The sequence below is a fragment of the Astatotilapia calliptera genome, chromosome 5 (genome assembly GCF_900246225.1).
Source record: "Astatotilapia calliptera chromosome 5, fAstCal1.2, whole genome shotgun sequence".
NCBI lineage: Eukaryota > Metazoa > Chordata > Actinopteri > Cichliformes > Cichlidae > Astatotilapia > Astatotilapia calliptera.
Genome location: NC_039306.1, coordinates 20,008,386 through 20,022,375, shown reverse-complemented (window position 1 = coordinate 20,022,375; position 13,990 = coordinate 20,008,386). Strand labels below are relative to the sequence as shown.

At 41.0% G+C, this 13,990-nt stretch overlaps 1 protein-coding gene across 1 annotated transcript in view; it reads right to left on the bottom strand.

Moving 5' to 3' along the window:
* celsr2 (cadherin, EGF LAG seven-pass G-type receptor 2) overlaps positions 1 to 13,990 on the bottom strand; it is a 71,646-nt gene that overhangs the window by 40,444 nt on the left and 17,212 nt on the right. The window contains exon 5 of the mRNA XM_026167916.1: positions 3,144 to 3,845. Within this exon, the coding sequence (XP_026023701.1) occupies positions 3,144 to 3,845 (702 nt within the window). The remainder of the gene's footprint in view (positions 1 to 3,143; positions 3,846 to 13,990) is intronic.

Sequence of the window (13,990 nt, the reverse complement as noted above, 5' to 3'; positions counted from 1 at the left end):
AGCAGGAGTTGTACATCAGAGGAGAATACGTCATGTATAACCGTGTATAAATGACCTTGGGTGATCAAACCGATTAAGTGAGACATCTTAAACTGTAAACCGCTGCATCATATTCAGGTAATGCTCTGCATCGGGGTCTAAACCTCATCAAGTGATGCAAATGAATCTAGCTAACTGTGGACAAAAATACGCCCACTTCACCCACTCGCACATTCACTCCCTCTCTGCTGATTCACGTTAAAAGCACCTGCGGTACAGCTCCAACACCCACAACTGTGCAAGAATATGTAAGTGCCACTCAACCTGGACTCGGAGCCACCCAGCCCACACACTCAAATGCCGACACTATTTGAGTCTTTGTGAGCAGCTCTAGGTGAAAAAAAATCTTTCATTGCCTGATGAGGAACAAAGGAAGCAACGCTATTAATGAGAGCACAAAAACAACAGCGGGGTTTTCAGCAATTCTTCAGTTCAGCTCTTTCTTTTTTTAAACTAGAGGCCTTTTCAAGCAGATCTTAGTCAATGTAATCATCTTCGGATTATTCAGGAAGTGAAGTGCTCCTTCACCAGGTTTGCATTCTTGATTTCACAGCTGCTACACATCTGCGCATAAACTAATCAGCTCCAAAACAACTGTCTCTTATTTAAGTATCATCCCTTCAGTAAGTAAAGAATAAATATGTAATGTGCACTCTTTATTTTACACCCTTTTATGGAATATGTATGAGATATGTCAACACTTAATAAAAGATTTATAGTCGTTTTAAGCTGTTGTAAGGGCATTTTCTGCTTCAGCATGCAAAATAGAGAATAAAAAAAAAAAAATGCCTTCATAATATTTTGTATTGCTGGGTTTTTAATAATGCTATTTATTAACTGCATGCCTTACATCACACAGATTTATTGAATGTATTTATGAATAAATCAAAACTTAAGGTATTGTAGATGCATAAACACCATGAAAGGAACATATTTAGCCTTTTGGTAGGTGGTTGTTAGGCAACATAATAAAGCTATAATATCTGATATAGAGAAAAACTTTCAGAGGCCTAAGATGCAGTTGTGTGCTAAGTTTAATTAGCAGGCAAACTAACAAAAACATATAATCTAAAAAAGAAGCTAGTTAGCATAAGCAGGTGACATTCTCCATCTTTTATATACAGTCTATATCTTACACTTACACATAGCTTCTGACTGTGAATATTAATTATTGACATATAAAGTGCACATATATAGATATGTATATATTATTCTGTGTTATAAACAAGCTAAGATGAAAAGAGGGTGTTAAAATGCTCCTCTGTAATCATAAATATACGATCATGGGGGCTTCAAAGACAAGATGAAACTTTAAATCACATTAAAAAGTCAGTATTTGACCCACTTAACCTCTCAACAAAAAGACAGGGTAACTAGCCTAATATTCAAACTGTATTAATTAGCATATTTTAACTCTCACTCTCTTTAAACTCCTTTTCAACTTCCCCCTTTTCCCCTTAACTATAAACCAAATGAGCGGACCCTCTTTAACCCTTTGAAGACGTGAATAATTTTTAGAGCAATGAATGAATTACAATTCCTGCAACTGCTTCACCATTCTGCTGCCAACAGTGATAAATTAATCCTTCATTATCACTGGAAATGGAAGCTTCTGTCCTCTCCGTCTCGACATTGTGTGCGCTCTGTGATGCTTTTTTGTTCAGCCGTGGTGTATTTCACAGCTAGGGGACACGCTCCATCTGTAGCCATGTATATTTAATAATTTCCTCCCCTTGTTCCACTCAGGGCTCTGGTGGTCTTGTTGGGTTTTTTTTTTGAAAAACACAGTAAACAACTTTTTTTTAATGTCCCCAGTCTCAGAAAAAAACATGAGAGAGCAAACAGAGCTGTTTTATCATCACTTTTCCTGTTCCTCGGATCTTAGTTTTGAGACCCCGTCCACTGCTGAGCCCATAAGTGTAGGTGTGAATGTCTATAACTATACAGTTTATTCAGTGGCTGTGACACAAATACACAAACAGAGAAGGAGAAAAAGTATTCTGATATTTATGGATCTTGTTCCGGTAAGTGAGTCAGAGGTCACACAGATGTGTAGCAGTTAATCAGCTCATGTTTTTACGCTTACTTCTGCTGTGACTTACTGCATGAGGATAAATCAAATAAGTCATCACTCAGCTTGTGTCTGCCGAGCGGGTTATTAGTGAAGTGGACGGTCTGTGGGTATAAAGAGCTGAAAAGGGGAGTGAAAGGGACAGATGTAGACATTAAAGCCCCCGTGGGAGTTTGTGAAGAGACAAGCAGACATGTGAACAGCTTGGCAGAAACTGGTCTGCTTCACTTTCTAGTGGGACCAAACACTTGAAGACAGGTGCTTTTCAGCAGGAATTCATGGAGCTTGAAAGTGACAGTTTGCTAAAACCTCATTTCTGCACACAGCAGAATGGTGCAAAACCTGGCAACTGAAGTTTAGAGGAGGGTTTTTAATACAATATTTTAGGTTTTAACTTTTTATTTCACTTCGAGGTTGCTGGGCGCTGACATAGAGCGAGAGGTGGGGTACACCCTGGACAGGCCGCCAGTCTATCCCAGGGCAAACACCGTCCACAATTATACTCGTATAAATCTTTATGTGATATAAAAATGCCATAACACAACTTTGTACAGCAGCACGATGCTTTTACCTTCCCTAGTGAGCCAACAAGAATGCCTGTTGACGATTTAGTACCTCAAAACAGACCTACTTCAACAACCTCCAACAAAGCACAGTACTTTGCAAACTATGCCAGAAAATCGTTGCAACTAAAGGTGAAACCAACAAACTGTTTTCCCCACTTTTGTTAAATTCAAACACTGTCAAATTGTATAGTGCCTTTCAAGAAACCCAAGGACGCATTACACAAGAGTAGCAAAGAAAAAAAAAAAGAGTGGTGGTCTTTGTCTCTCTGTGTTAGCCTTGTGGTGGATCAGGCCCATGAGTTAGATACTAGTTAAGAAAACACCACATGTGGAAGAAGGCAAAGAGGCCGAAAGCTGACAGCTTTTCTTTTCATATGTCTATTAACATGAACGCAACATAACTGGGTCAATTATTGAATTAAGTTGTGTCTAAGAGTGTGCTTATTGTGTTCAGTGAAGTGTCTCACCTGTGTAGTCCTCAAAGCACTCGCAGGTATAGCCTCCCTCTCTGCTGCGGCACACGCCATGAGGTCCACACGGTTTAGAGTAGCACAGGTCGATCTCAGTCTCGCAGTAGTCCCCCGTGAAGCCGGTGGGACAGCGGCAGCGCAGCCCAGCGATGGGGTGGATGGGTCTGAACAGGATGGTATCGGATGCAACAAAGGGCGCCAGGCTGTCAAACTTCAGCACCGACACACACTTCATGTAGTTCTCACACGGCTCGCGCAGGCAGATGTTGTCATCAAAGGGAAGAACCTCCTGGGAGGAAATCTGAGCGAGAAGGCTGCGGTTCAAATACAATCTCTCTTGGAGCTCCTCCGAGCCAAAAAACTCCCCAGGCTCAGCCCCTCTCCCCGGCCCGTCGCCTCCGTGACCGAGCCCACCGGGACGCTGGTGTCCCTCCCCAAACACGGGCACAGCCACCGACAAGCTGACGTTGAGGATGCGAGCGCTGACGTCCGTGTCATCTTGGATGTTGAAGATCACAACGTCTTCAGGGGCAGCGGACAGGACCCGGGCCACGCCGTCCAAGAACTGAGACAGCAGCAGGGACAGGAAATGTTCCTGGGAGGTGTTGGCCAATCGCAACGTGATGCTGTTGGACAGCATTTCATCTGTGATGATGGTGACTTGGAGAATGCACTGAGCTGAGACTGAGTGGACACCATCTGAGAAACAGAGGAGAAAAAGAAAAACGTTTAAAAAATGGCAGTTTTGGAACTTCTCTTAGCAGAAACCAAGTACCGACCTCCAGGACTGAAAAAACGAATGAGTCTCCATAGACTTCAGTTTTAAAATGACAAACTTAAAGGTATCAAAAATCACATTTACAGCCTGGTATACAAACAGGTTTGGCCTCTTTAGAGTAGAGATGAACTTTCCATAACTAACATACTTCACCTGTATTTGGGCCTGAAGTTATGCATTATAAAGACTGCTGTGTGACGGGTGGCTGCCAACTTGATCACTACCTGCTATTCTGATCTTGATCTTCTGAATTTGACCCCTGGAGCATACTCGTGGTGATTTCTTGGAAAATATTATGTCTTACCATGCAGTTAACTGAGCTAACAACCCACCCAAGAAGTCTGGGCTCCATTTGTTTTCCCAGTGAGTGAAATACGTGCATTATTTTTGTTTAAATGTAAGCTGCACTAACAATCAGATATCTGTGTCTGCAGGATGCATACGTACAGCCTACGGATGCAGCTTACTAATGAACACAGCACTCCACCTTCTCGTCCAAATATGGTTGTTTGCTGCTCTAAAGAAAACATGTCGACGGCCAAAACGCCGTACTCAGTGCTTCAAAACGGTAGCCAATAGTAGAGCGATGGGGACGATTGCGAAGTGCTGGTGTGTGGGTTGGATGAAGAAGGCTGAATGTACTCCAGGTTTTATGTCACGTTGTCACGAAAAATCTTTAAAAGATGAAAAACAACGAGGCATTAGTCGATCTGCGGCTCTCAGCTTACCGGCCTTCCCAATCACACAAATGTCAAAGCACGCGTCACTAAAAAATCCACTTTGATTTAGGAAGTAATACACTTCGAAGAAGCTAGATGCAGTCGGTTACTCAGAGGAAAGTAAACGCTGTATTTGTTCGGGGACTATTTTCAGACATGAGTTAACAGTTGGTGCTGCAGCATTTGAAAAAAGCAGGCATGTATACATAGGAGTGACTCAGACGTGTCAGTGTTCACAGTCATATAGGAATGTAGAGCAATGTTGCAGCTCATTAATGTGTTTTAAATAATAAATAATATTAGTATTAAGCAATCCTTGACTTTGATCTGACACACACACACACACACACACACACACACACGCATACATTTGATTTGGGGAAGTTGAGGAAAAATATGCCACGCCATCATAATGTAATTGAAATAACAGGATGTTTTTATCCTCCAAAGTATATTATAATAATCTAAACTTGAGTCTCGCCAACACACGGAGCAGCTGTAACAGCAGGACAGATGACGGTGCATGGAGGTGAATGGTGGTGGCTTTACACAGCTGTTCCACACAATGTAGCAGCATCTTTCCTAATGCTCAGGACGGTGATATAAAGCAAAGACAGTAGCCACAATAATGTACAAATTGGTGTTTTGATAAATATTCTAATAATAACACCTTTTTACTTGTTCTTGGCTCAGACGGGTGTTTTTCTTGTTTTGTGCCAGAGTAGATAAGAAATGAATGCCAGCCTAAGAGAGAACAAGTGTATGTTTTCTTTCAATACATTCCAACTTTCTAATCAGCAATTTCACGCCTGTATTCACAGCTCACTCTTTGCTTTCTTTGTCCGGAAGCAGAGATGCTACTTCATTATACATGCCACGCTGAAAGCCTCGAGTCTCAAATTCACCACTTTCAGCAATTCTCAGCTCAGCGGATCTCTTGTTTTTAAAACCAGATCCTGGTAGCATTTAATTATCAGTACACTTCAAATGTTCAGCTCTGAATCCAGTGTTGTTTTACTCCTGCTGTTGTACATGATGTCTTGACTGCATGAATTTGTGTGTTAGGTCTTTACTAAAGAGTCCACTTTCTAATGTAGACATTATGTTGCATCATATCAGGCCAACATTTGCACTGACTTATGACTTTGCTGAGCTGATATTTTTGGGTTATTTTCCCCCCACTGTGAGCCCATTTACAATAAAGTAAAAATGCTCATCAGCAAGTATGAGCTGGAAGTTGAACAGTACGAGTCGGAGCACTGCTCACTGAGGAGTAAAATTATAATGAAAACAGCCTTGATGTGAGTAAGGAGCACACAGGGAAGTCCAGTGCGTGGCTAACAAGCACAAAACCTTTTTTTTTTTGGTCTGTTACAGCTTCAATGTTGCTCTAAATCCAGTTGATAGAAACAGTCTAACACAAATGTACTTCCTAACCTGGATCATTTGGCTTTCTGCCCAGTGACAAAGGGCCAAAGCCAGCATACAGTTACACAACAAACAGTTTGCACTGCATTGTTGAAAACCTAATTCCTTTCTGCTAAATGTTCTCCTAACATTTAGGACCAGTTTAAATGTACATGGCACATCTCTTGCTTTATCGTCATCATAAATATAAATTGCCAAAACACTTTGACAATGTTCAAACACTTTGAGCTGTACAAACATTCTCTTTTTCCCTTTTTATGCCAACAAATTATTTAAAAATGCTCAAAAATCAACAGCAGCAGTGAAAGAAGCATGTACAATCATTTCTATTCTAAGCATTTATAGCAAAATGTCAGAATAAGGCTGATGCAAAAGTTCATGTGTCTTAATTAATCCTAAGTGGCTTTTGCTGAAATGCCACTACTGCAGCCACCGTAATCGCAGAATAACACCATAATCTGTATTTGATTATTTTGAACCAGTCTATTTAAAGACTGAAACATTCTTATTTTCCAAGAGGAAGCTTACATCAATCCGCCTTTAAAAAGCTACACAGGCTTACTTTGAGGTCACGGCGAGAGACCACTATCATTTTGTCTATCTAGCCGGCCCGCGGGTTTCTGTAGCCTCGAGAGCAAACACAAAGCGGGCTTAATCAAATCAAATGTGTCACTAAAACAAGCCTCGGCCTCTCCCTCCAAAACAATCAATGGGACGCTTTGTTTGGGGTGTCTGGACGCCGGCCAGAGAGCAGAACCTGTGAGCAGGACTCACACAAACAGCACTGCTCAAAGTTACCAGATCCCTGTTTTGGCACCAGACAAGTTTAAACACAAAGTGCCAAGGGGAGGGGGGGAGGGGGAGGAGAAGAAGAGGAGGGTGGGATGGGGACGAGTGGAGAGGGGGGCTCATAGAGGAAGTGAGACAGAGAAGCATGTTTGACACGGCTTTAATCCTTCAGTTTTCACTCAAGCGCTTCCAGCACTGTAATAATACAGGGCCTTAGCAGAGGAAGTGCAGGGAATAAATCAAAGACCAAAAACAAGGAGGGTCGCTCCTAATTCACACTCTACTGTAAACACACACACACACACACACACACACACACACACACACACACACACACACACACACACACACACACACACACACACACACACACACACCTGTGTACACAAGGAAATGTTTGCAGATAAGAGTCTAGAAGGTGACAAAGAGAAGACAAAGGCAGATGATGCTCTATCTTCTTTTAGAAAAAAACTAATTTGAAGCAGAAGCTACAAAGTTACAGTTTTCATTATGTAATTATGTAAATATGAGGTTTCACAGGATAATCGACCTGTTATTTCAGTGTATTCAGGGCTTAAACCAGTGATTTTAGTGACAGTCTGCTACGATTTGTCTCTGAAATTACTTTCTGATAGCTTATCTGATAACATCTTGATTATTTTCCAAGTGAAACATACAGTACATTAGAAACATATTTCCACAGACTAAATTGAAATATTTAATTTTCCATTTTTTGCCCACCGTGGAAAATATAAAGACTTTATGATTATATGGACGAATTTAGGTATGTGATTCTTCATCTGCTTACTACTAAAGAAATACCCTGTTTGGGCTTTGTTTCTTGCATGCTGCCGCAGCAGAGCGTTTTACTACTACTAAATAAAGTAGTAGTAAAACTTTAACGTAACGCAGTGCTTTTTGCAAACTGTAGACACACTTTCTATTAGAAAACTAAATTAGAAAACAACAACCCATTTCATCTATTCAAGTCGTATATTAACTGATACTCTGCAGCAACAGTAGCCAGAACAACACAGCTCTCAGTGAACCGGGGCTCTTAAAGGTTAGACCATGTATGAGGAGAGACATCGCCTTAATTATGTCCTCTGCCAATTCACATTCTTGGATGGGGGACTCGGGCAGCGCTCCAGAGGTAGACGCAGCGCTGGGAAACTGAGCGCGAGGAGAATCTCCACTGAAAGGAACCAGACCATCCTTCAAAGAGGTCATTCTCCATGGAAGGATACTTCGCTGAAGGAACGGAGGGCAAGCGAAGCATTTTGGGCCAGAAAAGGAGGAAAAGAGAGATGCTTAGTTGGTAACAAGACAAGTTGCCAGCTCTGAAGTGTGACACTGCTTTCAGCCCACAACTCCAACCCCTCTGGGCCTCTGGGTGCCAGGAATGCTCTCAGCTAGGAAGTGGCGCCAGGGAAAAGATTAAACACACACTGTGGCTGCAGCACTGCCAAGGCTATGTACAGCATTGTGTGTGTGTGTGTGTGTGTGTGTGTGTGTGTGTGTGTGGGTGGTGGCGAGCTATACGTCAATACAAGCAGAGGCGAGATGGTTAGTTTAGTCATTAGTCAACAGCAAGACTTTTTGCATTTATAATTTAATACGTGCACAGATTTTGACGCATTTATTGCTTTTAAGTTAAGAGTGAGACGAGCACAGGCACTGTCTGATAAAAGCTGAATCGTCTGTATTGTAAACACAGCACTCTGAAGGTCATGACTCACCTTTTCTAACGTAAAATCCAGCATGTCATCAGAGCCAAATACATTTCCAGTAATAAAGAGACTAATGTAAACAGGTTGTCTCATTATGATTTACAGAGAGGTCTCTCAGAGATGCAGACGGGCCTCCTTTGACTGTAGGTTGAGGCCTCCAAGCCAAGAACATAAATTATCAGCCAGGATGTTGCACAGGAGAAATGCTCAGCTTTGCATTTCTGAAATATCAACAAAGCCTGGCTTTAATGGTAAGGAAAATCAAATAATTCATTGGCATGAATTATATGGACACAAAGAATCTTTACAATGAAGTGCTTGATATAAGGAAATATATACTCAAACCAGACTATATGGATTTCTTTTTAAAGCTTTCTCTGGGTCTTAGTGGCTAAGACTGAGAGAAAGGTCAGGACAAAGAGCAAGAGAGAGAACAAATCACTGAGACTGGTCTAATTAGACCACAAAGTTGCCATCAAATCTCCCAGCTGAATCCCAGAAAATGTCAACAAAGTCATGGTGGATAAAGATCAGAAAGACTGTGTGACCAAGTTACTGAGAGGACAGAGACATCACCCAGCACTGTGACACTAACCCAGGCCCTCTGAGTCCCCCTGAACTGTGAAGTGACAGTTTATCAGCTATTTACCCTCCTCTCTGTATGCTGGAAGATGTTATTTTGAATTTTAAGGTGAGATGGGATAACAAAAAGAAAACAAAAAAACAAGACTAGCTGCATCTCACTCAAATCAAATCAAATCAAATCAAATCACTTTTATTGTCACATCACATGTGCAGGCACACTGGCACAGCACATGCGAGTGAAATTCTTGTGTGCGAGCCCCACAAGCAACAGAGATGTGCAAACACAACAACACAAACGAGCAAAATACAAGAATGGCCAACCTGAAACTAATAAATATATGTACAATATATAATAGTGTATGCATTTCTGGATGTGTATACTAAATATTTTCCTACGTGTGTGTGTGTGTGTGTGTGTGTGTGTGTATACACACTTTTACAAATTAAATAGTAAAAAAAAAAATAAATAAATAATAATAATAATAATAATAATAATAATAATAAAATATATAAAATATACAGAGTTGAATATGTGCAAAACAAGTGGCATTTATATACAGTGTGGAGTGCATAATGTTGAAGTTCCAGTAGTGAAGCTGAGGTGTCTATGACGTGTTCAGCAGCCTGATGGCCTGTAACACCAAGGAACACAAACCTCTCTAAAGAAAAAGACACAGCAGGTTTCACCTTCAGACGGCTAAAAGCTAGCAGAGAGACAGAGAGAGACAAAAGCTAATTAACGAAAACCAGGAAGTGGCTTTTTTATGTCAGCACTGTCCGTGTTACTCTTGCTCTTTAGCAGACGTCACAAACATATTCGTGTGTTAAACACTAATGTGCTGGTTAAACGCTGAGCCCTAGTAACTAGTTACTTTGAAAGTAACGAGTAACTTGAAGTAACTGAGTTACTTTTGAGAGAAGTAACTAGTAATGTAACTAAGTTACTATTTTAAAGTAACTTACCCAACACTGCATTTAACTGTACACAAGATTGTAAGATTCTAAGGATACTTGAATGTCCTTAGAAGATTTTTGGTTATATTTTTTAGTGTAGCAATGTTAATCGGCTGGTTGCTCCAAAAATATGGCTGAAACACCTGAAACATGGATTTCTGTTTACTCGAGTATGCACATTCAAATTTCCCAGTAACTTTCCTCGAGCGCCATTTAGAGTCTTAACTGAAATGTCTCAATCACTGTATCTTTCTCATTTTTTGTGGATTTTATTTCCCTGCCCTCTTGTGCCTCTTTCCTGTGTGATTACCTGTTCCACCTGGATTTCTTTCACAGTTCTGTTTCCGGATTTTTTCCTTTCTCTGCTCTTCCTGTGTACCAAACCCCTTATTACCTCAGTTAAGTCTGTGAACCTTTACCTGATCTGCAAAGTTATGCCATCCAAGTTTAATAATTTTAGCGTTTTCACCAAGTTAAAAAAGGGCTGTAAGTTATTAATAAATGCATGCTAAACTCATGATATTTTCAGCAGCCTCAGCTGTACTTTGTATTTGGTGCTAATTAGCAAATGTTAGCATACTAAAATGCTAAAATTAGCATGCCAAGTTTAGCATGCTAGATCTTTTTATAGTTAGTACTGTCTGAAATATGGACATTATTTATATTATGTCAGCACTGACGGTGTTGCTCGCTCTTGCTCAGAGCAACTTTAGCAGATGTCACACACACACATTAAACACTAATGTGCTGGTTAAACACTGAGCCAATGACAACACCTCCTGTTACAGTGGGGATGGGAAACACATTAGACCTACTATAAAAATAGCATTTATCATAATGACAGTGGAGAGCTGATAAACAATGGCACTCAAACAGCCATTCATCACATGTCTAATGATAGCACCCAAAGAACATCTCACTCAAGCACAACAGCATTTAATCTGTGACCTGGAGAGGTTGATGCTGCTTCAGAGGGGGCTGTGTGTTTCGCTGCAGAACTGTGTCATGTTGGGGGGGGAACCTCTGGGTAAGAAGGTAATGAGGTTGAGCAGAGCCTGTCTTAGTTGTTCAGAAGAAACGCGCTACAGTATGTGCAGCATGCACCGAGTACTCAGTACATCAAAGAGCACAAAGCCGGGGTCCCATTTCTAAGATCAGCAGGAAGAGCATAAATTAAAAATCACTTCGGAGGGATAAGGCCTGCAAATGTGTTTGCAGTTCGCAGCCTTTACAGCTCCGACCTGCGAGTCGCTCTGCAAACTTACAGGTTTGTTTTTCTTATTTGCATACTTAAGGAAAGATATAAATAAAAAAAAATGAAAAGAAATACCAAGAGAAAATCAAAAGCATATTAATCAGAAATAAATATTACAAAATACCGATCAGTTATATTCTGTACAAAACGTCTCAGAAGGTCCATGTTCATGTCTGTCTTATTGCTACTGACATATCTGCACTAACCTTGATGTCTTAATGCCTGATGGGCACATCAGGGGCGACGTGTTCAGTATCACGCTTAAGGATTCTTTGACATGCAGACTAAAGGAGCAGGGGATCAATCCACCAACCGTGGTAGATGACCCCCTCTTTCACTGCGCCACAACCGCTCAGAGAAAACCCCAGCAATCACGTGACCACCTATGAACAAGCACTATGTGACAGTGGGATGGAAAAACTCCCTTTTTGCAGGAAGAAACCGGGACGGAAGAAAGCAGAGAAAAATTAAAAAACAGCTTAAATCTGTAGCAGCATAACTAAGGGAGAGTTCAAGGTCACGTGATCCTGATCCAGCCCTAACTACAAGCTTTATCACAACAGGAATAATCAAAATCCTGATAATACTGAATAGTCCAGCCTAGAAGTACTTAATGCATGAGTAATACATCATCAGCATCTATTACTCACTCTGAGATAGGATGCTTCTATTCTTAGAGATATTGTGCAGATTAAAGACAGCGGTCCTACATATGAGTGTAATATGCACATTGAAGGCCATAAAATGGCTCCAAGATTCCTCACAGTGTTACCAGACACCCAGGTAATGCCAGAGTAAGCATCTGGTTAGACACCATGTTTCTGAGGTTTTTAGGGTCAGTTACAATGACAAGTTTTATCTGAATATCAACTTTCAGTCTAGTGAAACTCAGTGAAAGCAGCTCCACTCCAAGAGTTCTTCACTAAGTATTAGTATAATATTAACAAGCTTACTGTAGTGTGAAACTACTGTCAGAAGTATTACATTTATGTATGATTAACCAACACTTTACAGTTGTGTCCACACAAGGTCACAGAAAGGCAAGACGTTCATACCGCACAGTCAATCAAACAAACCACAGAGACCGCAGGCTCTGTCGGGCCAACAATAACAGGGACACACACTCATTTAATTTAAATTAAATACTCTTCCCCTGGAGCTGCCTTTAATCACACAGACTAATTACTTGAACTCTGCATGTGTGTTTGGGACCCTGATTCATTTACAGTTAACTTGTTCTTCTTGTCGCGGCTCACTCGCGTCGCTACTTTGAGACACATTTATGGCCTGTTTGTCAGTCTGTGGCTAAACTTTACAGGTGCTGCGACCTGTCGGTATGAAAACAAGTTTGAGGTTACAGAAGATGACTTGTGTTGTGCTGAATTTTGACTTAACAACTTACATTCAAATTGAAGCAATTTTCATGGAAGGTAATTAATAAAAATTAAACCACACAAACTCCTTTTAACAATTTTATGGAGGTTTTTGTTTTTCTTCTTTTTGATCATTGTTTCCTTGGGAAACAACTTAATTTGAACACACAGGAAGAGACTAAAGCCCAGCACGACAACAGGCTTAATACCCACCTTCATACCAGTGAGCAAGCTGAGCTTCTATCAACTTCTTCCAATTAAAAAGAAACGCTCAAATCAGTCTTGGACAGACACTGGTAAGTACTCGTGTGGGCTGAGTTGAAATTGAGTGAACAAAAAGTCTGTCGTGGTGGTGACGGAGCACTGCGGCCCAGTTCCCTGGCAGACTTTAAAATTGCCTAATATCTATTAGATCAAGCTTATCCAGTTCCTCCTTAATTAAAGCTAAGAGGACTCAGTTTGGTGTTCATTTAATTCAGAAGCAGGAGTCTCGGGTTCTTTTGATCAAAATGGGGCGCAATAAAATGTGGCCTGTTTGAATTAAGCAGGGCTGAAAGGTGAAGCACACTCAGCTGCGGTCTGAATGGAGACTGTTGGCTGGTTAGTAGGTGGAAGTGAGGCATTGCACGGAGGGGTAGCTTTTTCATCCCATTACCCCTAACCCCTCCTCACTCCCCTCCTTTACTGATCCCCTTTAGACAAGCAAAGGCTGAGGCTGACATCCCACCACCCCCACCACTACCAGTACCACAACCCCTCTGCATAAAATGCTCTAACAAATCCTGCCAGGCTTCCACCCACCAGCAGCAGCTCACATCATCATCCACTCATCAGAAATTGAGAAAAGCTTCTCAGGAAAGACCAAAGGCTCAGTCACACCACAGGGAGGTTGCACAGAGCCACAGCTAAGATTTTTTAACACTGAGTCCAACACTCCACAGGTTCCCCCACAAAGACCCACCAGCTTAAAAACTTAAAACTGACAATCGACAAGACTTGGAGAATTTTCAGAAGACTTTTTTTCTAAATTGTACCCTATCAATCGCTTCAAAGGTGTCTTAACACTCAGCAATAATCCCTAAATCTCTGAATTGTATTTTTTATTCAAACATATATAAAATCTGATGTTAGAGCTTCAGAATAAAGAACTTTGCATTTTATGGAAATTATACAGATGATGCATAATGTGTCAATTCCTGCTCTTTAGACACGTTGTTTGGCCTTTTATATTTA